The sequence below is a fragment of the Gloeophyllum trabeum genome (genome assembly GCF_000344685.1).
Source record: "Gloeophyllum trabeum ATCC 11539 unplaced genomic scaffold GLOTRscaffold_00003, whole genome shotgun sequence".
Classification (NCBI taxonomy): domain Eukaryota; kingdom Fungi; phylum Basidiomycota; class Agaricomycetes; order Gloeophyllales; family Gloeophyllaceae; genus Gloeophyllum; species Gloeophyllum trabeum.
Genome location: NW_006920412.1, coordinates 492,756 through 514,164, shown reverse-complemented (window position 1 = coordinate 514,164; position 21,409 = coordinate 492,756). Strand labels below are relative to the sequence as shown.

The following is a 21,409-nucleotide window of genomic DNA, read 5'->3' as shown; positions in this document are numbered from 1 at the left end:
CCTCCGTAGCACGGGACTCATGAACCAGAGTGTTTGTATAACCGCGGCCACCACAGGACAGATGTACTCCCGACCCACATCAGTGGGCATCATCTAGCCGAGGCACTTCACGGAAGATCCACGTCGCCAGTCCAGGTGATGCAGCGCCAACATGATACTCTGGTCTACGCTCGCGAGGCTCAAGGCGTCAAAAACAAATATACACAGCAGCAACGCACGGAAACCTATCCTTCCAGTGCTTCGCCCAAGCCATACCACACCCCAGACCTCTCGCTCAAATCTGCAAGCCTGGTATATGCACCGGGCTTGATATTCTGAGCATTGGAGACCGGACCTGGGATATCCTGCCTCTTGGTATTCTACTGGAAATACGACCCTCCGTCCCTTAGTGCGACAATTCCTGTATAAGCCAACGCAACAAGCCTACCGAGTTGGCGACTTCTGGTCCCAAATCCCAGGCTACCAAGAGCGCGCAATCTGCGCCCACTGTCGTGACTGCCCAGACAATCTAGACCATATTCTACTGGAGTGTACCTACCCGTCCCAGCGCGTCATATGGCTCCTGGCCGAGGAGCTCTGGCCGCGATCACACGCACCATGGCCACAGCTCACCTTTGGTGCGCTGCTCGGCTGTGGCAAACTAGCTATCCCCCTTAACGAAAACCATATCAACGATATTAATACCCAGGAAAACCAGGAACCTACTCGCCCTCGTAAAACTAGTGCATCCCGCCTCCTCCAGATCCTGATTTCGGAATCCCTACACCTTATATGGGTAATACGCTGTGAACGAGCGATACAAAACCAACACCACTCACCTACTGCAATATCCTCCCAGTGATCCAAGTGCGTTTCCGCGGCACCGGCCTCCTTGCCCACCATGCGAGGCCCACACATCTTAGTTTTCCCCGCCCAAGGGAAGCCACCACGCCTCAGCCACCACGCCAGCCACCACAGCCACTGTCTTCACGCCACAGCACATCACAGCCACCGTCTCCGCCACAGCCACCGTCTTCACGCCACAGCCACGCCACATCCAGATGTGACCGATCTCAAGATCACAGATCTATCTGAGAGCCACAGCAGCCTCTTGTATTTCACACAGCGTGCTCTCGCCAGACACAGTGTCTGGCAAAAAAAGTAACCTGTTGTCGCATGCCGTGTCTGGCAGTACACTGTTGGGTCTGGCAAAGAGTACACTGTTGTTACATGCTGCATCTGCCACTGTTGTTACATGCTGCGTCTGCCACTATTGTTACCGCTACACCGTCCCTGTCTACTTTTTCCCCAGCCTACCCAGCAGAGCAGACACGCCCACTGTAGACGTGCTGGCCCTCCCTAGGGCGAGCTGTCCCTCCGCTCTCGCCCTCTTCCCCTTGCCCTCACGAGCCACCGCAGCCCCCTCTTCCTCGTCACGCACCCGTTTCCTGCCGCCCACCGCTGCACCCGCGGCCTGGCCCCCAGCATATTCAGATGGTTCACAGCATACGCTCTGTAAAATACCACTGACCTCCTCCCCAGTTCTCTCGGGACTGTCCGCGCATGTAGTCGCTTGATTCTGTAGAGGCGGATCGGATCAGAACCACTGGCACAAACGGGGGACGCTCACCTCTTTATTTCCTTGATTGCGTTCTTTGTTCTTGCATGGGCTCGACAGCTGTTTCTCAGCCTCGGCATCCTGGCGGTCGACACTTGCAGACCTCGTAGTCGTAGCAGTAGCTGCTGTCAAGAGCCCCAGAATGGTCAGAGAGTCCCCAGTCACAGAGCCAGGACCAGCAGGGCAGAGCCCCCCACCCCGACAGACAGTTACCTAGAGCCTTGCTCCGACCACCAGAGCTCGTGGCCACAGAGCCATATTCCGTCGGAAACACACCCCCAGGCGGCAACATCAGTCGGCGAAGCTCCTCGAGGCTCAGTTTCGGCGGAGTCTTGTCCCTATTCTTGCCTTTTCGTCCCATGATAGAGCACCAGTAGAGCGAGCACAAGGCAACTTCGGGTGCGCGCCACCTGCATATAGCGAGGCCGTGCGAACATCTTCATACGCTATGTGGGAGCATCTTCATATGCTATGATGCGGCTGCACTTGTCAATGTCCTCCGAGACTCCGAGTCGACACGCCAGGCTCCATGTGCATCCCTGCACCTGCGAGACCTGCAAGTCTACAGAATCATCATCAAAATAAATGTTTTGCACCCTCTGCGGAGGAGCTGTCTGTTCCGAATACTTAGTCCTTTCAATCAAATTAGGTATTTTTGGTTCAGCTTCTGTGATCCTCATTGCTTTGCGTGCATAGAAGGCACTCTGAACACTGATTGGGTGCCGCCCCCCACTCCCATGTGAGTACTACATCTTCTGCTTCACATTTCTTCACTCGCACACCCATAGGGACTGCAATTTGCTCCTTTCATGGCAAAGTAGCCTCCGGACAGAACCAAAGCGCTGTTCCGCGCCAAATTATTAACGGCTTAGCTCTTCGTATGCCCCCCCCCCCCAAAGACATTTCATCTTCCAAGACATGTCTACTGTGTCGTACGATGTTCCCTGTATATAAGCTGCACAAAACCCATTGGTATTTCCACAACCCCCTCTTTCCTTCTCGCCCCCGTCGCCCCGCAATGGCTGGCAAGGGCAAGAAGCGTGCAGCCAAGGCTCCCACCAAGCCCTCCGCCTCGGGCCCTTCCCCCTTCAAAGAGCCTGGGGCGCTGCTGTCAAAGCAAAAGCAGCAAGCTACCCGCCCCGAGACTCCGCTCGCAGCATCTTCGTCCTCTGGGCCAACTCCACAGCCCAGTCCTCACAAGAACAAGAAGCGCACTACAGATCCCAGTACGTACCTTCACACCCCTGCTTACAGTATACAGCCCCCGTTGACCTCCCTCTTTTGCCGCACAGCCCCTCACGTCCCACAGCCTGCCCCGCTGGCACCCAGCAAAGCCAAGGCCTCGGTCACTGCTTACCGGGGTGTTCGGCGTGATCTGGCCGGATAGCTGGACCAGGAGTTTGCCTCTGCAGAAGAGGTCGCCGAGCAGCAAAAGGCTTTCGATCGCGTCCACATGAAGCCGGTTGCTCCAACGACCATCTACCACCAGAATAAGGTCCAGTCCGCGTGGATACTGTACTTTACAAAGTTCCTCGGTTCTGAGGATGCGGCAATAGAGACCATCCAGCCTGGCGCTCCTTGGCCGGAACTCAAATCAGTCAAGCACTTTGTTCACTTTGTGGCCACTCTGGACTGGTGCGGGGCGCCACAGGGTGGGCCCTCAGGACGACAAAGATCTTTGTGGGTAGGATGATCTCTTGGGTGCGTGTCTGTGAAAGATTCTCACTCTTCGTCCTCGTGATGATCGTCCATGAACAGAGAAAGCGCTTCGGATGTGTTATAGCTGACAGGACTTATACGACTCAGCTTTATCAGGTAGGGCGATGGGGCTCTTGCGTATCAGCAGTAACTCATGGCTTGCATCTAGGCTGTAGTGGAATGGGCTTTCAAGGACAAGGTCCTGCACACCGGCGCCCTTCCCAAGAGAATCGTGCGCGAGGAAGATGTTGAAGAAGGCCTCGCCGCAACCCTGCAGAGCATAGTGACGTTCTCGTCTAACCTTATGGTAGCACAGCGTTCCACATCTTGCCATCGCCGTCAGCAGCCTCAATGAGCTTTCTCTCACAGCGCACCCAAATATACGCTCTCCAGGGTGTACTCTTTACGTTTGGACGTAGGGTCGGCGACGTGGTCCTGGCGACTCACTACAAACCAGACTCGGGTCTTTATCTGAAATGGGGGGTGAGTGCCGCTTTCTTCTCTCCTCTAAATCAGCTTGGTAAAAGCGATCCCCAGCACATTGAATGGATAGCCTCTGGGTATACGCCCAAAGTCGGTCTGCAGATGCATTCATTTTGGAGCTTCCATGCGGTAAAATGCATGAAAATGGATGACGGTCAAGTGTCAGTGCAGAGTCCTATGCTTTTCACGGCGAGTTGGTCGCTGATGGTTAGGAACCCAGGGTAAAATCGTCTATGAGGAACCCGCCGGTCTCCCGCACGCACCTGGACCCTCAGCTCCCCATCCTGGCTCTCGGCATCTACCGCGGAGTCTCTACCGCGGAGTCTTTGAGGACGACGTCCTGGGGATGCACCAGGGCCGCATCAAGCCTAAATTTCCCCATGTCATCAAGGTCAAACCAGAGATGGCGGACGAGCCCATCTTTATCAATGGCCTGACCGGGGACACCTGCTGGGGTCTCTGGGGTGATCACCTACATTGGCAAGATCCGCAGGGCTCTTGGTTGGTCAAGTAAGTATCTGGCCTCCCTCCTCATCTGCACCTTTATTCATGCCACCGTCCAGATTTCACCACCAAATCATACCGTTATGCATTTGCAGGTGTGATGGCTTCTGCCATGCCAAAGGTACCTTTCCTGCCGCTTGCGGACAGTCACATTGCTCACCTGCACGTTTCTTTTAGCACCATTTCACGTACTTGATGGGGCACACCCTTAACTCTCTGCACGGCAAGACAACTTACCAGGCCCCAGACCGACCAGTGGACCTGACTGCTTTGAGGTATGGTGAAGCCGAGCAGTGCACTGACATCTCCGACTGGCACAGCTCCGTAGCCTTTGGGCGGGAGAGGGAGAGGGGGATGAACGATCTGACAGTTGAAGACCTCCAAGCTGACTCTCAGCTGATGGCCTTGATCTCGGAACTCGCCAGAAAAGAGGACAAGGTCAAGGAAAAGTACAGTAACGTTTCCACAGAGCTCCCAGACGATGTAAGCATTCCAGCCTAGCTGGCTCTCTGTTCTCCCCATTGATGGCCATCTTACAGGTTGTTTCAACTGATCCACTGGTGGAAAGTGCTCTTGAGATGTTGGCCGCAGCTTGATGCTTGCCCTGATTATCTATCCAGAGCGTACGTAGGCTGCCAGAGATAGAGCAGCCTGGTACAGACAATGAGATGCCGGACGACTCTTTGGATGCTGCTTCCATGGACACTGACAAGAAAATCCTGTCTGATCTGGTTTCTTCAGGCTCCGACCACCCGCTGGTGCCCCTGCTGCTGGATAAAAAGCGGGGCCCTAGGCTCGCGATCCTCGAACACTTTATAGGTCTCCTCAAGGTAGATGACGATATCAAGGAGGGCCTGTGTCCTTGGTGCAGGGAACCTTCCAAGGCCGAGCACCTCGCTGCGCACCTGTGGATTTGTGAGGCCAAACACCATCCCGGGATGTGGCGCTGCTCTGTCTGTCTCACTTTTCTGGCCGATGAAGATGCAGACGTCTCTTTCTCTGGCTCAGATGACGACTGTCATGGTCCCGGTTCCTCCAAGAAGAAGACGGCTCGAAAAAAGAAGAAGCCCACGCCGGGTACGAAGAAGGGCAAATCTACCCAGATCGCACCTGGCTCTGCCGAATACGAAGATGTTTACAACTCAGCTATCGCCGCGCACGCCGCTCTCTGCTTTGTTAGACTTCTCAAGGCCCATAAGATAGATGTGCCGCCCGACTATTCTGAAATATCTGATATGGTGGAGCAGGGGCAGATGGGCAATGAGCCTGGCGAAGGAGACGAAAAGTAAGTGCCCTTCCTTGTTCAATCGCCCCAAGTCCATGTACTGAGTCGCACTCTTGTCTCAGGCAAGGAGATACTTTGGACTTGTCCGACCCATCCACTTGGTAAGCATGTATTGCTTCCCTCGGATAATTTCACTGATAAAACCCTGGATAACAGGGGAGAGAGGGGTGGACACCTCTCCCTAAGTACACAGGTTCGTCTCTCTTATGGAAGGAGGGAAGCCAGGCGTTTCTTCTGCCCTGTCTGCATATTCAATCGGCAGCTTCCTTGGGTGGAGAGGCTCCAGTAAGCGCTTTGCCCTGGTCTTACTCTGGGTTGCCGTGCATATACTGATCCTGGACATACTCTAGTTCCTTCGAGTCCTACGGCAAAATGTATGAGCACTCGATCAGCCACTGGAGCAAACTCGGCAAGGGCATCACATCTGGTGAAGAAGATGACCAAGTGTACTCTGCTGTAGGTTTCCCAGCTGTGAAGCAAAGAAGGAGTGAGCCTATCTGACATGCATGGTTCATACCCTCACTCATAAACCATCTATGCATAGGTTTCAATCCTGCACGGCTCGAGAATTTGTGACCCATCTCCACTTGCAACATGGCTTTCATTATCTCGTCTGCCGTCGGACGCATCCCAGGCATGGCCCCGAGTGCTGGGTCCTTCCAAAACGATGCCTTTATGCCAAAGACGCAGAACTACTCCCTCCCCACAAGTCTGAGCTAACTGTTCTATTTGACCACCACAAATCGCAGGTCAAAAAGAAATGCAGACAGGCCATCTTGCTAGCCTTGGAAAAGGACAAGTCGCAAGATGGAGCTAGGGCCCAGGCCTCAAACCATGAAGAGGAAGTCGTCGAGCACGGAGAGGAGGAAGGAGCAGGTGAGGATAAAGAAGAAGCTGCTGAACAAGCCAGTGAGTGCCAGAGACTCATGGCAGATTTTGGGGCGTTGATTGGTGTGACGTTCGATGGCGAGGTCATTTCATGGCTGGAGAAGGAGGAGCTTACCCCGCCGGTGATAGCTTCGTTCAACTTCACTACTTTTTGCGATCTCATCCCTTCCGAGTTTAAAAGCCTGTTTACTATCGGTACGACCCAAAAGTTTCTCTTGTACTGCGCACAGTGGAGCAGCCCCACTATGTAGCTGATTATGACCAAATTGACTCGTGAATGAATTACATTTGAGAATGAATCTGCTCTATTCTCATGCTACAACATTGGTTCTCCAAGGTCCAACAGTAAAAATACACTGCACGTCCACATTGAACTAATCCTGGGTGCTAGTACTAGCAGAATCTCCCTCTGATGTTGGCTGTGGACCTGCCTGACTGTCATGAATAGTCTTACCCTGTTCCAAAGCAAGAAAGTCTTGAATGGCATCGGAAAATTCTGCGCCCCCTATGGCCCGACACAAGCACAGTAAAACGTGTTTGTAGCACTGGTGTGTAAGGGCCAGGGCATTGGATCCATTATCGAGCAGGGGGGCTGCGTGTCCGTTGCGGCCTTGTACCATATCCAAGTAGGCTTGGTGGAGGTGGGCCCGACGTTTGTTCTTCATGTTTTGGATCGACCATATCGGTTCAAACAAGGCTGAGGCTCCTATCTATAGTACAACGGCATGGTTAGATGAAGCCAGTGTTCTCGTACTTTCAGCACCCACTCTTTGCCACAACTGGAAGAAGCGGTTGCGAGCGGTCACTTCATGTTCGTGCTGATTCTTGAAATACTTGAAACTCAAGGCTTCAGATTTGATTCTCTGCTTTATCTCGTCTTGCGACATTTCTTGCACATCAGCCAAGGATAGACCTTGAGATAGCAGGTATGCTTGACGCTTCATGGACGACTTGGCCTGCTTTGTAGCTCGGTTCCAGTCAAAGGTAAACATGATGATAGTGACCCTGGTAAATATTTGGCACAGGAGGTTCCGTGAGAGCTGATGGTTTGCTATATCATTGACCAGCTGTTCAGGGAGTCAGATTGGTACCAGGGATCAGTGCGCCCAAACTCACCATATCTTCATTCACACGCCGTTCTTCAGGTTTCATGTCAAATAACCCCTGGAACATATGGAAAGAGGTCCTGCTGAGCGGAGAGATCTTCAATATGTATGGCTTCAGCAGAGAACGCTACATGAGCAGTGCATATAGTCAGCCTGCCCCCAGCCAACCGATGGCCCATGCGTGGCGCTCACCCATTCTTCATAGCTAGCGTACTTTACGCCGATGACAGCCTGAATGAGAGCAGTTTTCTCCTCCTGTTGGGTGGATTTTGTAGGCCGCACGATGGCTTGCAGAAGGGTAATAGACTCCATGGGCGGAGCTCCAGCACACTTTTGTATGGCCGTGCATACAGCCATGGCCTCATCTTTCTGCTTTTGTATTGTGAGCTCAGCTACTATATATTGTGGGATATTAGCCTACCTTGTCCGCTCTAGAAGTGGGCTCTTGCTCTTCCGCTTCAGACTCCCCAGGTGGCTCCTCTCCGCCGCCATCTTCAGGAACCATAGAACCCTGGATGAGGCCATTTTGGCTGAGAATTCAGCCAAGGGCTAAGCAGGCCTTCCAAGTGTCCATGGCTTTTTCACTCAAGGCCTCCTTCGGTCGAGACTCTTTCCATGTGGAAGCCCGCTGGGAGAGCATTCTACGGGTAGATTCGACTTCGTGGCGAGCCTGATCCATCACCCCTTGTATGAGAAGAAGGTCATCATCAGACTCCTGAGCAGCGGGGTCTGTTTCAGCCATTTGCAGATGGGGAGCCCAAAGAGCCACACAGAGTGCTCGGGCCGCGCACCTCGCGCATCCATCATGTGCACGTCACGTGCACTGAGCACTTTCACAAGCTACCACTGCGGACAAGCACTGATGTCCTGCCTCCGGACATTGATCTTTCATGGGATGGGTGGGAGAACACTTTCCTTGGATGTTTCTCAGTGGAACATGAGAAAGGACATAAAGAATGACAAGACAATGCTAATTGAATGTCCCGTATTTTTTGGTGACCATGGTAAATGTACTGCAGAACTTCTTTTGTTCCTTCAAAGGACATTCTGCATGTCCGGGCTATGGTCCAGCAAGGACCATTCGAGGAAGATGTTCTCCCACCCCAGAGGTGTCTTTTGCATGTCCGCCGGCGGGACATCAACCTTTGCCCGCAGTGTACGGACCCTCCTGTCATTCAATGGCAACTTTTGACATCGATGATGATTCACCAGCATACACCAGACATGCTCGTGGTATTCTTGGAGCAAATGCAGCCCTTTAGCCATGTATGGAGTAGAGGACATACATATGCCTCACTTGCATTTCACCGTGGTACTTCAAGTCACAGTCTAACTACTTTCCGAGCGGCGATAGTAGGCTAGCAGCCGATTCTTGGTACAACTTGAACATGCGCAAGGAGCATGTTCAGGAACAGAAATCTCGCCGGACACTGTGTCCGACGTAAATTAAGCTCTACAAAGCATTGCACAGCAGCATGGCGCAGAAGGAAGCGCGTTGGGCTCATAGAATCACGTGATTTGCTTACTAAGCATCACATGACTTTGTTACCCAAAGGTCGCTCGATCGAAACGAGCTGCTGCTAATACTTTTGGAGTTATTACAGTCTAGGACAACCAAAGGCAACACAATGAGTTCCGGCCCAACGGAATTTTTTGGCGGGAAACTTACTTCGGATTCAGACTTACAGCTGGCCTAAATTTTGGGCTATTTCACCAGCATCATGTAGACTCACTACCAGTGCCACCGCTTGCAGACAATGCACGTGACTTCCTTTGTAGGGAATTGAGTGAAGGAAGGCACAAGCTTGTGAGCAGACTGGGATAAATGAAGCATCACATGGCAGGGTCACACCTTTGAAACTGGAGCATGACAACGGATCTAGCGCAATTTGGCATCCACTAAGCCTCCCCAATCCAGCCTCTGCATGCTCTCTGCTTGCCTCACTCTCCAAAACTTTATAGGATCATAGAGGATGTATAGCAGAGTTACTCCGGCATATTTTAGTCTACTTCACATGTCTTTCCATGTCATAAACAAGATTTTTGTTTTGATCTTTCCCTCCTCATGAACAACCCACAGGGTACTATCAGACCACAACTATACTATGAGGATTTAGTTCCAAGGTCAGGTGCTCCAGAGTGGATCAAGAAGTAAATTTGGCACCAATTATCTCCAGCAGTAGCAGACACCTGTTTAATTGTGAGTTGTCCTCACCCCCAGCTTCCAGTACTTCCTCCTCTTCATCTCTGTCAAATTACCAAGCTTGTGGGCATAAATCCACAAACATAAGGCCAACATCAGTCAGCAAGCAGCCGGAGTTAATTTGCACGTGACTGGCATGCTGTGCAGCATGATGGGAAGGTTGAGGATCAGCACTAACATATCAGGACAACCTCTAGGGGGTAGGATGAGCACATGGAGGGACTAGGGAGCCATATGGTACATGGTATAGCGGCAGACGGGTGCTGAGCAGTCAAGTTACAGCGAGTATTTGTTATTTATCTCCGGGCGGTCGCAGGGTCATTGCTGTAGTATAAAATGTACGGTGTAAGGAAAAGTAAAAACAAGGTTGATCTGTCGGATTACATAATCAATTGCCTCTTGCAACCCAAAGGTCGCTCGATCGAAACGAGCTGCTGCTAACTATTTTGCTCTTTCTCAAACAGACCTCGATAGCTTGCTTTACACAACACATAGGCTTGTTTTTAGGCAAATGTGCTGCCAATTGCCACCCACATAACTCTACCTGCTTCAGTTGTGTGCCTTCATCAAGCATATCCACAATGTAAATAGTTGCAGTCAAAAGGTTTGCAGATGGTGAACAAACAGTTGAGTTGGGGCAATATTTGGGGGGTGGGCAACGCCGCATCGAAATGCGTACACTTATGCCGCTGGCTTTACGCTTTTCCTGCCTTATTAGGCAGGTGGGGCTCGGCGGTTCCCGCGTATTCCCACGCCTCGCGCGATGCGTCGACGCATCGCCTGTCCCGCTCGTTCCCCGGCGGCTGCACCTCCCCGGGGGTGTTTTTGCTCTCCTGCAGTAGATAGAAGTTGATGTATATTACCAAAATGCGTGGAACTACGGATAATGTACTCAAAAAATTGTTCTATGTAGTCCATTTAGCCCCCAAGAGCCGGGGAGGCATCCCGCAGGTGCAAAAGCACTCAGTTTACAGCATAAGTGCGCTGATATGCACTGACACACAACAATCACCAAGGACCAAAGGAAATAAACCTAAACCCCGTGATATGGGTGAAGGCGGTCCGAGACAACTGAGGGGTATTTTTAATAGTTCGAGGGGGAAAGGAGGAGTAAGACACCGTAGGGTAGTCCGTAGGAAGACCTAGAAAAATAAAACAAAACCTTGACGCCTGAAACAAACACTAATGGACGCTCCGGAGTATTTATCTCCGAAACGGCGCAAGCAAAGTTGCAAACCACGGAACTGAGTGTAGGTTCGGGCTCACGGGAGTAGAAGACGCTAGAAAGAGTTGCTTAATTTTGTTTCGCTATGTGAGCCTCACCGGAACTAGTTAAATCGATGGCGGAGATATTTCTCTCGACGAGTCAGGCCTATTGGCAAAGCTAGGATCGGTTATAAGTCGCTAAGTTCGACGCTTTCGAACTTCTCGGGTCGCTGAGATCGTAACGTTAATTCTCTGAGATGGTGAAGTCGAAAACTTGTTTTTCTGTATGCTACTTTGTACAATTTATACTACAGGAATGGCTTTGCGACCGTCCGGAGATAAATAACAAATAAACGCCGCTACCCACAGGATTGCTCAGCACTTTCCTCCGCTATACCATACACCATACGACTCTCTTGCGCTCCCACTTGCTCTTTCCAGCCCCTATAGGTCGCCTCAACGCTCCGCCACCTGACCCAAGCGGTCCCATCACTCTGTGCGACACGCTGATCATGTGCTAATTACCTCCGGCCGCTTGCTGACTGATGCTGACCTCATGGTGACTCGTATGCGTCCGCACCTTCGCTATCTTGACGGAAACGAGGGGGGAGTGAGTGCTGGAGGGTGGGCATGAGGACGACGCCCCTCGATAGAAGTGTCCGCGGGTCCCGGAGCTAATTCAGCTAGAAGTCGCGTTGGTTAAGTCACTCCGGAGCTTCGGTGCGCGGAGATAAATCACAGAATGGGTCCGTGTATGCCTCGAGGATGTTAGGAAGTCCAGAGCTAAATAGAAAAGAAGTCTTTTAGAGCCCATAGAAGCCTAGAGGCGTGAGAGCGCTGTGTCGAATAAGCTCCGGGGGGGGGGGCTTGTATGATGTGCGGAGTCCGCGTTTTCGGGGGTCAGACAATCCTGAGGCTTATCAGCGCGAAAGCGCGGCATAAGCAGCGTAAAGCATTTATTTCGGTGGATTTACGCCGATTTACATGATTTACGGCCACGTGATGCATGGATTTACGGGCACGTCACGCCCTCCGTACAATCACATCAAGCCGCCGCCGCTTCGCGCGGCGTTCCCGAGCGCTTCTCCCCATCAAACCCCGAGAGCTTTGGCGCCCTTGTCGGGATACTCATTTCGGGACCCCAGGACGCGTGGCGTGTAATTAGAACGCGTCTGACGCGTCGAGGACCTATGTGCTCCTCCTCAAATAGCACTATTTATCGTATCTAGAGCCTTTGTATCTAGTAAGAATAATATGTACAGTATACCGCTTGTGTTCACCATGAATCTGGCACTACTCGGGACCTTTTAATGCAGTGGGACTTAGAATTTTCGCGCTCTACCCGCTACCTTGGGCCATCAGCCACCGTTGACCCCGGGTCATGATAGGGTCGATTTACGTGGATTTACAGTACCTCACGTAAACTAAGCCAAATATCTGTACTTATGTAAGCAATTGGTGGTGCAAAAGTGACCAATGCTGCTCCTGTTGCCCATACACAATCACCTCACTCTTCTGAGGTCTAAGCAGGCACCAATGGGTGTATATAACATAGTCATGTCCAAAGGTAAGCCTATGATTAAATGTCAGAACTAATAAAATGACAGAACTCCCGGGCATTCACCCTAGTCACATCACTGTCACACCGCGTCTCGCGCCAAATCACTTTTCTTCAGTTGACTACCGTGGACACTGTGCTGGCTCGTAGACTCACTTTCACGTCTAGCTTCAAACATGAGAAGTGCTCTATCAAGTAAGCTCTTGTGCGTGTTCAACCCAGATTGTCTGTTGGGTAATTTTTTTACACTATCTATTTAACTATCGGCAATTTCCCAAAAATTCACTGAACATGCACTAGTAATGATCTCTTTGTGCAAATCTGTGACTTAAATCTGCTTGAAAAGGCAATAGCGGGGACACAACGTTGTCCGACAGCAGTTGGTCACTGCCAAATCGCATTTAAGCCTGGGCCAAACATGTACAAATAGTACGCATTCAGATGCAGTTGGTCTTACTTCGCCTCCCGATCGACATAGCCACGACCTGCCATAACGGGAAATGGCGTCATGTGACCCCGGAGTCGCCGCAACACAAGCCACCCGAAGTGAAAACCATACAGCACCGACGCCATAGGAGTTAGACTACATTGCAGTAAGGATTACTAGGCGCAAATAAAATATATAGCCTCCTAGCCTCATTATCCTTAACTTATCTGGTATAATATAATTTATTCAGATAATACTAAGGTCCATATGGGACTCATTAATTACATTGCATGTATTTCATGTTCTTTTAACGCCTCCCCTTGTTGTAAAGCGACGGATGATGCCAATCAAGCAATGGGTGCGGCGGCCATGGCAGGCGGTCCGGAGCGTCGGAGGCCAAATAAGGCAGCCTTCCACATATATAAGGTTGTGGCGATGTCGATCGGGAGGCGAAGTAACACAAGCGTTCAGACGCGGCGTTGCCCACCCCCACAATATTGTTTTGCAGGTTGACAGCACGTGAGCGCGAGCTGCACTAGTAGTAATGTGAGTCCTTTGTTTTGTAATCCTGGCCCAAGCATCTACATCAACGCATGTTGCATAGTATGCTTCCCTGCCCAATACATAGCTTTCAGGCATACATGTCCCTAACTGTAGTACTCGTGGATGGAGAGGCCTAACTACACTCGTGCAGTGCACGTTAGAGCGAAAGAGGCGCATAGTGTGACAGTGAGATGCAACGAGTAATGGACAGCTCCCGTTGAGGTTCTTATAGGAGCGCCGGTAGGGGAGCACGATGTCGTTCTGCGAGACTCGCTTGGACAAGCGGCAGCATCACGCGGAAGGGGGAAGTTCCGCCTACATTTTCTTCACCCGTCAAGCATGGGTGCAGGGCCTGGCGTTTCTGGTTCCGCTTTGGCAAGCATCCAGGCTGTGGGAAATAGCAGGTAAGGCGGCTCACCGAGGTGCCTCCCGGCCATGTTGGGCAATACAAACCCAGACGCAGTATCTGTAGTGCATCTCGGACCATGTCTCGAGAGTACTGCAGGAAGCCGGCCAGAAGGTCCATGCAACATTCATGTCCGCGCACGATCCTGGAGGGCATGTCTAGGCCATTCGTGTGGAGTACTATATCCGGAGGTCGAGGATGCGTACCCGTCTCTCAACGATGAGGCCTGGATGAACATCTCCAGAGCTTCCTCAGCAAGAGTGGAGCAGCCGCCACAGCATAGTCGGAAACATAATACGCATGCACACTCGTACCCATGAGGACTCGTCCAGCGAAGATTGTTCTCCCTCCAGCGCATGGAGATTCCGCCCCAGGCTCGGACTCCGGTTGCGGGTAATGCGAACGACAGAGATTACCTTACCGAGAGCCGGCAGCGAGCACTGCCTCGCCTTCATGTCCCCAAACGCGACCAGGCGTTCGACATGCGATCAAAAAGCACAAGGATCGCCGAGCATGAGAAACCCAGCCACCCATCCCGACCGGTCAATGCAGCTGAGGAGTGGTCGATGCACTTACCATGAGATTTTCTGACCTCGTCCACGGGTATAACATCCCCCGGGTCTACGCGGCGCACCCTTCACCCCGCCGCGCAATGGTCGAATTTGGGATAAGAGAGCCTACAGGATATACGCAGACAGGAGGAACGCGTTGTCAGCGGCAATGGGCGCATATACGAGCATATATGCATATATATACGCACCACACTGACTATGTTAATCGTCAGCGGCCAGATATCCCGAATGACCACGAGCAGGAAGAAGACGATGCTGCATATAGTCACGTAGACAGTAGAACATGTGCGAGAGGGTAGACGGACGGGTGGTATTTGCCAGTTGCACGCCACAAGGTCCCCAGGCGGTGCCAGTACGACCAAGGGGCGGACAGAAATAAAATTTTAGACCACATGCCACAAATCTCAGTTAAGGGTCTTCAGGGGACCCCCCCTCCCCCCGTGGGACGGTCTCACGGTACATAAAGGGAAGGTATGTCACATGGCCAGGAAGGGTTAGGGTTAATTTGTCACAGCGGGTGTCACATCTACTTCGGTCACAATTCATATGTTTTTCTGAAGATCGCTACCAGGGGTCATTCTTTCTCTCCCCTTTCCTCTGGGATACTTCAGAAAGGCATTTAGGTTACTCAAAAGTACCCAATGGTGTGCCAGATACCTACCCGTTAGCCCCCTTACCCCAGATGACTGGGCGCTTAACTGATAATAAATCTCAGTTAAGGGGTCCGAGGTCCCCCCCCTCCCCCTGCATGTGGTCTCGGCATCTCCCGGTGTCCGCCCCTTGAGTACGACCATACATACTCGTAGCTTTTCCTTGCACCATCGAATTTCGATAGGGTACGGATTGAACCCGCTTTCTTGTTCGTTCCTGCCTCATTGCGGACAGTCACAGCGCCAACTTGAAGCGAATCGGCTGCCTTTCCGCAGAAGAGCTGCTCTGCATGCCAGCGGTGGGGCGTCGAGGATGTAGTGGATCACCCACGATAGAAAGTCCAAGAAGGCAGTGTATCATGAAGTGTGCTGGAACAGCGAGTGCAACAACATCGACAAGGCTTCGCCGCCAGGAGTGCTGTTGTGGCGCATGCGCAGTGGGCTTTTGAAGGTCACGTGATATGCTCGATATATCGGTCCATGGCCACAACATATGTGGCTCTTGGGACTCCTGTCACGGTTGCTCCCATAAACAGGGGGGACAAGAGGCCTCCTCGGCCAGAGACGTGGTTGAATACCGCCGGACTGATCGCACCCTGGATCCTCCGGTTATGGATGCTGTGGCCGCTGTCGAATATTACAAGCCACGCTGTGCGAATGAGTTCACCGTATGTGCCCTCTGACATGCAGCGGGAGCTGGCTCTCGCATTCTCGCCATTCCTAATTTATGGAGCTATGGGGCAGGAAACGCGACCCGGAGTATCGAGTCGGAGAGTTGGGTTCAACTCATATACATACACAGATGGAGCATTAGGGTATGGTATGGCACAGCAGCATCCTCATAACAAAGCGATATGAAATCTCAAGATCCCCCAAAGGTAGGGGGAACAGCTCGAGTCCTACAGATACACGGGTACTAAATCGACGCGTAAGAATGGACATCGTCGGACTGTGTCGGGCCTCGAGGCACCGTCGTGAACACTGCGAGGACGGTAAGGATGGACGTTAATATCTCAGAGGTAGATAGTCCCGGACGCACCAAATCTCTAATAAACACACTTGTACCAAACAGGCTCGCGGGCGTCGCCTTCAAGCCCCAAGTCGTCGGCAATCTTGTCCACTACTTCGGGCGGAGGCGGCTCTCGTTGCTTCGGTCGGCGCCGATTATCCGCGAGTACGAGCGCATGGGCCATCTTCATGCGGTGCTCGTCCACGTACACGAGCACAGTCTCCTGATTGGTGAGGCCGTACTCACGCGGGAGGAGCTGTGGCAGGAACTATCGTAAAGTGTCGAAGTAAGCCACTTTTTGGACCTCAGAGGGGTTGTCGGGGGGTGGGATGAATTTATCGCGAACGGTGCGATTGACAATATCCTCCTTTATGAGGAACCCCAGGACATGGTGCGACCGGGGAACAGGTTGGGGCTGCCAGCGGCGAGTGGCTAGAGACATGTTGACGCTAGGCGTCGACATGACCATCGTGTTCAACTTATCGCTGTCATCGCATGGCGATTTCGAGTTATTGGACGACGGAGATAATGAAGACGCTATGATGAACCGACAGACTGTCATGATACAAGGGCAGAATGAACCCAGAAGGAGAATCTTGACGTTTGATCAATCACTCGTAGACAGAGAGAGCTACGCAAGGCCAAGATGCAAAACGATCTAGTGGAAGATGAGGGTGTTATGGCTCTACCGATGACTGAAGAATGCGTTGAGCAGGTCGGTGTTGCTGACACGGGGACTTCGTTTCATGCGGGCGTGCTGTAGTTAACCCGTCTGCTACAGGAGCATCAATTGAGGGTACAAGCAAGTGTCATGAGTGGTGGGTCTGTGTTCCTGGATGAATGTGGCGTGCACTGTCCGAACTTCGAAGCCACGTTCTGACGTTTGTGGCCGGGAAGCGAGTGACCGCACCCTATGTGGCTAACAGTAGAATGGAGTATGATTCTTGTTCTGCAGAGCTACGAGCATTCCATTCCATTTGACGTTCAACCGAATAATGACTAAGGGTCTTAAATCTTAAGTACATAAGCCAGCGGCGATGTCACGGTTGGACAATGACATCGAGGACGGGGAAGGCGGTACTATCATTGAGGGGGTTCTGCAAAATTTGCAGAACCCCCTCACCCCCTTATATCTCATTCCACACTCAACCAAAAAATGTTGGGTAAGCTCAGGCAGGTATATATACACTAGAATAGAACCTCTGCCAAGTCAGAATGGGAATATCTGCTGTGGTTGAAGAGAGGGAGAGAAAATGGGTCCTGTAGGCCATGGGAAGGAAACAGTGTCCACTAGATCTCTCGTGATGCTCTCAATGGACTGCAGTGGAATGGCTTGGCGTATCATGAATATGCTGTCTATAGTACAATACACCAGCCCGATAGAGTAAATAACGAGCGTGTCGAGATAGAGAGGCAACTTTGCACATCTCCCGGGCCCATATCATGACAAAAGCGTGACATCGCTCGCGGCGAGATCCCACTGTGACCGCATGTGACACCTTTTTGCAGAACCCCCTACATGAACCGGCATCTCTCTCCTACGTTCCACAGGCTGCATAAAAATGCACAAAAATAATGAGGACGTTCATCACTAAGTTACACACAATATGCGGAAGATCCGGTAAGAATCAGCCAAGTGTGCGGAATGCTACAGGCCGAATTCGATACTTTTTGCAGAACCCCCTCAATGATAGTACGGCGGCTGAAGCTCTGAAGCCTGACGCTCAAATCGTAGGTATAGCAGCGGCCTAAGTGCGGACAGTACAGCAGCAAGGCACCCCTAGACGACCACAACGACCCCGTAGGGCCAGCGACTACGTTGCAGTGGTGAAATGGCAAAATATACAATGGATATCATTAAAATATCAATCTCTAACTATCTGTGATGCGGACGATCCTGAGAATATGCCAACGTTTACAGTATGCACGCTCACGTCCTAGTAATCAGTATCATATCAACTCGTAACGACAGGTCAGAGCAAACAAGCATGTAACCAAGCCCTCAGCTCAGAACAAATCCGAACCAGGGAACATCTGCGACTCCTCCCCCTCCCCCTCTTCCTCTTCCACCCTCGACTTCCCCACCCCCGACCCCGACCCCGTCTCCAAATCCCCCGACCGCTTCGCCTCGTACCCGCTATACGACGGCGGCACCTCCGCATCGTACGCCCGCGGCTCGGGGAAGAACGGCTCCGGCGCTGCCTCGTCTGAGCCAGAGTCGTCTTCGTGCTGGTGCAGCGACGACAGGGGCTCGCAGGCAAGGCGCAGGCCCTCGCTTAGCGTGGGCTGGTGGTGCGCTGGCGGCGGTTGTTGCTGTGGAGGGGCCAACGACCGACTTGGTGCTTGCACATCGTACTCGAACTGAAAAATTGCGCATTAGAGGTGGAACAGGACGAATGTAGAAGGCTCACAGTGTCGAATACCTCCTGTCTCCGCTTCTGACCCAAGCTCTTATCGATGCAGTAGCACATGTACACCGCATCGGCTCTGATTAACGCACGCTTAGTGTAACGCGAATTGGATAGATAAATCGCACGTACGTGTCCCTGACCAGTCCCACGCAAGACACCCCCACGAGCGCAGTGACGCCGCCCCCCATCAACGCCGCGCCCAGAGCAGAGTCCGGCGCGTTCAAGGTATGCGCCACGAAGAGGTATGTCGTCAGCGCGAAGGGGAACGTCAGCGTGAGCGGTGCAACAGTCAGCAAAGTCGAAGGCGCTGAGCATGATAATCGCGTCAAACCCGCAAATTCAAACATCAACCACGGCCACTCACGCTCAGACTTGAACCTCCGCCGGTACCTCCCCGGCTGCCGCGGATCACGGCTCTCCCACCCACATTCCATGTCAGCTCCCCGCTCCTGTCTGCGGCGCGCCAGAACGGCTGGCCCGTCAGCCCGACATAGCACAGCGCATACGTGCTCATGCTGCTCGCCTTGCCCTCTAGGAACCCCGCGAGCCACGCCGCGGGCGGAACTGCACCGGGAGCAGCATGCGCAGGAGGGACGCGAGCAGGAGGAAGGCGCGCGTCGCGGTGAGGATGAGCGAGGCGAGGCAGATGGTGCCGAGCGAGGGCTGCGTGGAGCGGAAGAGCGCGGCGTGGATGGTGTGCGTGTCTGTAGGCGGGGGAAGCGGGGCGGATTGACTTGGGTATCCGTCAGCAGGCTGTGCGACAGTAGAAATCACGGACACTCACTCTGCGAAGTACCAAGCACCTATAACACCGGGTGTGACGCCCCGCGCAACGCCCAGCACCACATCCACACACTCGCGCTCCCCACGATCGCCCACCCGGCCCATCGCCCACCCGGCCCATCGCCCACCCGGCCCAAGCCCTCACATGGTACTCCCATGTACCCTGCTTCGTGTTATGGGTGAAGTAACCGATGAGCAGCAGCCGGAAGATGAGCATCACGAACGGGATGGAGTGCGAGTACGCTTCAAGGCGCTCTGAGAAGGATCAGCAACTCGATCGCCACTGGTCCGTCCTCCATCTTCTCATGTAGAAAGCGCATTATCCAACCTTCTTCCACTAAATGACCCGAGAATTCTGGGGCAGTATGGAGACCAGGTGCGCAATCGATCCCTCCGGCCTCCCGCGGGGCATGCAACGCAAGAGTCCCGGAAGCTATGCAAATTGGATACATAATAATAGTAACATATCGACGCAAGATGATCTTTGATCAGGTGGTACGTAGTCTTCTGCGCATACCACTAGATTGCCGTCAAGCCTGGAGACAAATTTCCAGACGCAGCCTTCGCAGCGGCAGCGATCAGCTTGCTCTGTTCGGAAAGAGGCCTGAGTTCAACGTTGTCAACGGGCCTTGTGAAGTATACGATAGACCAGCGCTCATGCTGAGATTGTGAGCCTGGCGGAGGGCTGATAACAGTCAAGCACACGGGGGCTAAAACGGCATTGAAGTAGGAATATATGGCTTTTGAGCGTTCACTTATTATGTGATGATGAAAAAATACATCTTTGGCTTATTCCGTGCTATATATACAGTCAAGCAGATATAGCATTACAGTCCGGTCTATGGCAGGACAGCTTTCCTATGTCCGGCACGAAGTGGTCAAAAGTCTCAACATGCCTCCGAAGGTAGCGGGCATAGCTCACGAGCCCTAGAAATACAGTATTATACATTGGTACGGGAGTCGGCGAGCAACAATTCCGGACTTGGTGGCGTTGGGGCGGGCCTCGTGCTACAGGAGCCATCATCGTGAGTGTTGCTCGCTGGATGATATATCGATAGGATGGTATTTAAGCACAGACGCCGAAAGGTAAAAGGGGGGCACACGCACCGATCAAGATTTACCCGAGTCAACACACTTGTACCAGATCGGCTCGCGAGCGTCGCCTTCAAGCCCCAAGTCGTCGGCAATTTTATCCACCACATCGGGCCGGGGCGGCACTCGCTGTTCCGGGAGCCGACCCCGATTGTCCGCAAGCACGAACGCACGGGCCATACTCCACGCTCCTACCCAGCGATCGTTTCGGGCTCACTATTATTAGGGCAAAGGACGCCATGTGAGAAACACGAGCAACTACTTGATTTAGACGTCGCGTATCACATGCTTATGTAAACTTCTATGAACCTTATTTTTTGTGAGCCCTCCACGACCGCTGGCAGATAACACATGTAAACAAACGCCACCGTTATGAGTGACATACCTTTCCGGTGAGGACGCACGCGACCGGTCCAGCCTCACACGCTTCGTTACCGGGCGTACGCGACAGAAACAGCCGTGCACTATGTCTATGCAGGATAAGTTCGAGCGCGTACTGGCACTTTTTGATGAGTTGGATTTCCATGTCTCCGATTTCCTCTCCTCCCTGCTCTGGAGCACTTCAGCATTCAACCATAGTTGTATGCATGACTTGCACAAATGTATTCCTAGCGTTCTCAATGCATTCTATGAAAATAAACGGCTCTCTCCCTCTGTTACCTCTTGGGCCCACAGTCTCGTGAAGTCCCATCATATCAAAACAATGAAGACCCTCATTAAACCTGAAAATGGCTGGCATTTTAATGCTGTTAATGCATCTACTGATGGTCTGCAAGACTTCCGCATCGAAGATATGGCTGCTGACTTGCAGCATCTTGCGCCAGCCCTTTGGGATCTCCTCGATAGCCTTTTAACAGCTACAAGACCGTGGACGGGCCTCATCATCACCTGACGGGGGCGACGAGTGGCTGGAAGACCCGGACATTGATGAGAGCCCGGACGTGATACCATCACAGCCGAAAGACAGGCTTCTCGCGGAAGCACTTTT

General features: G+C 52.5%; 6 protein-coding genes and 1 non-coding gene across 7 annotated transcripts; 2 read left to right on the top strand and 5 right to left on the bottom strand.

Annotated features, from left to right (window-relative positions):
• Nucleotides 1-1,276: 1,276 nt before the first annotated feature.
• GLOTRDRAFT_91448 (uncharacterized protein) lies at nucleotides 1,277-1,958 on the bottom strand (the record flags this gene model as incomplete). Its single annotated transcript, XM_007865003.1, has 3 exons — nucleotides 1,277-1,558; nucleotides 1,610-1,722; nucleotides 1,811-1,958. The coding sequence occupies 3 exons, from the start codon at nucleotides 1,956-1,958 to the stop codon at nucleotides 1,277-1,279; spliced, it is 543 nt and encodes a 180-aa protein (XP_007863194.1).
• Nucleotides 1,959-2,615: 657 nt separating this feature from the next.
• On the top strand, nucleotides 2,616-6,706 carry GLOTRDRAFT_91447 (uncharacterized protein; the record flags this gene model as incomplete). Its single annotated transcript, XM_007865002.1, has 17 exons — nucleotides 2,616-2,823; nucleotides 2,890-2,942; nucleotides 2,985-3,232; nucleotides 3,286-3,298; nucleotides 3,465-3,602; nucleotides 3,689-3,778; nucleotides 3,812-3,872; nucleotides 3,991-4,242; nucleotides 4,378-4,403; nucleotides 4,460-4,765; nucleotides 4,903-5,567; nucleotides 5,630-5,668; nucleotides 5,724-5,760; nucleotides 5,830-5,852; nucleotides 5,918-6,023; nucleotides 6,317-6,476; nucleotides 6,501-6,706. 17 exons carry the CDS (start codon nucleotides 2,616-2,618, stop codon nucleotides 6,704-6,706), a joined length of 2,631 nt encoding a protein of 876 aa, XP_007863193.1.
• A 123-nt stretch (nucleotides 6,707-6,829) lies between these two features.
• Nucleotides 6,830-7,918, bottom strand: GLOTRDRAFT_91446 (uncharacterized protein; the record flags this gene model as incomplete). Its single annotated transcript, XM_007865001.1, has 4 exons — nucleotides 6,830-7,165; nucleotides 7,223-7,522; nucleotides 7,572-7,688; nucleotides 7,754-7,918. The coding sequence occupies 4 exons, from the start codon at nucleotides 7,916-7,918 to the stop codon at nucleotides 6,830-6,832; spliced, it is 918 nt and encodes a 305-aa protein (XP_007863192.1).
• Nucleotides 7,919-9,030: 1,112 nt separating this feature from the next.
• On the top strand, nucleotides 9,031-9,144 carry GLOTRDRAFT_t48. The gene has a single exon. It is a non-coding gene; the product is annotated as a tRNA-Met (tRNA).
• A 7,028-nt stretch (nucleotides 9,145-16,172) lies between these two features.
• GLOTRDRAFT_126336 (uncharacterized protein) lies at nucleotides 16,173-16,604 on the bottom strand (the record flags this gene model as incomplete). The annotated part of the gene is made up of 2 exons (XM_007865000.1): nucleotides 16,173-16,403; nucleotides 16,482-16,604. The coding sequence occupies 2 exons, from the start codon at nucleotides 16,602-16,604 to the stop codon at nucleotides 16,173-16,175; spliced, it is 354 nt and encodes a 117-aa protein (XP_007863191.1).
• A 1,339-nt stretch (nucleotides 16,605-17,943) lies between these two features.
• Nucleotides 17,944-19,403, bottom strand: GLOTRDRAFT_136694 (uncharacterized protein). Its single transcript, XM_007864999.1, has 5 exons — nucleotides 19,331-19,403; nucleotides 18,911-19,279; nucleotides 18,676-18,853; nucleotides 18,547-18,622; nucleotides 17,944-18,496 (listed from the first exon to the last, which is right to left on the bottom strand). The coding sequence occupies exons 2-5, from the start codon at nucleotides 18,978-18,980 to the stop codon at nucleotides 18,143-18,145; spliced, it is 678 nt and encodes a 225-aa protein (XP_007863190.1). The 5' UTR covers nucleotides 18,981-19,279; nucleotides 19,331-19,403; the 3' UTR covers nucleotides 17,944-18,142.
• On the bottom strand, nucleotides 19,078-19,434 carry GLOTRDRAFT_126334 (uncharacterized protein; the record flags this gene model as incomplete). The annotated part of the gene is made up of 2 exons (XM_007864998.1): nucleotides 19,078-19,279; nucleotides 19,331-19,434. The coding sequence occupies 2 exons, from the start codon at nucleotides 19,432-19,434 to the stop codon at nucleotides 19,078-19,080; spliced, it is 306 nt and encodes a 101-aa protein (XP_007863189.1).
• Between the last annotated feature and the right edge of the window lie 1,975 nt (nucleotides 19,435-21,409).

Bases quoted from the DNA above. Each gene is read 5' to 3' on its own strand.
- GLOTRDRAFT_136694 (XM_007864999.1), bottom strand. From the start codon at position 18,980: ATGGAATGTGGGTGGGAGAGCCGTGATCCGCGGCAGCCGGGGAGGTAC. The intron at 18,854-18,910 runs GTGAGTGGCCGT...TATCATGCTCAG, and splicing joins GCGGAGGTTCAAGTCTGAGC to CGCCTTCGACTTTGCTGACT. The intron at 18,623-18,675 runs GTACGTGCGATT...TGCGTTAATCAG, and splicing joins GTGGGACTGGTCAGGGACAC to AGCCGATGCGGTGTACATGT.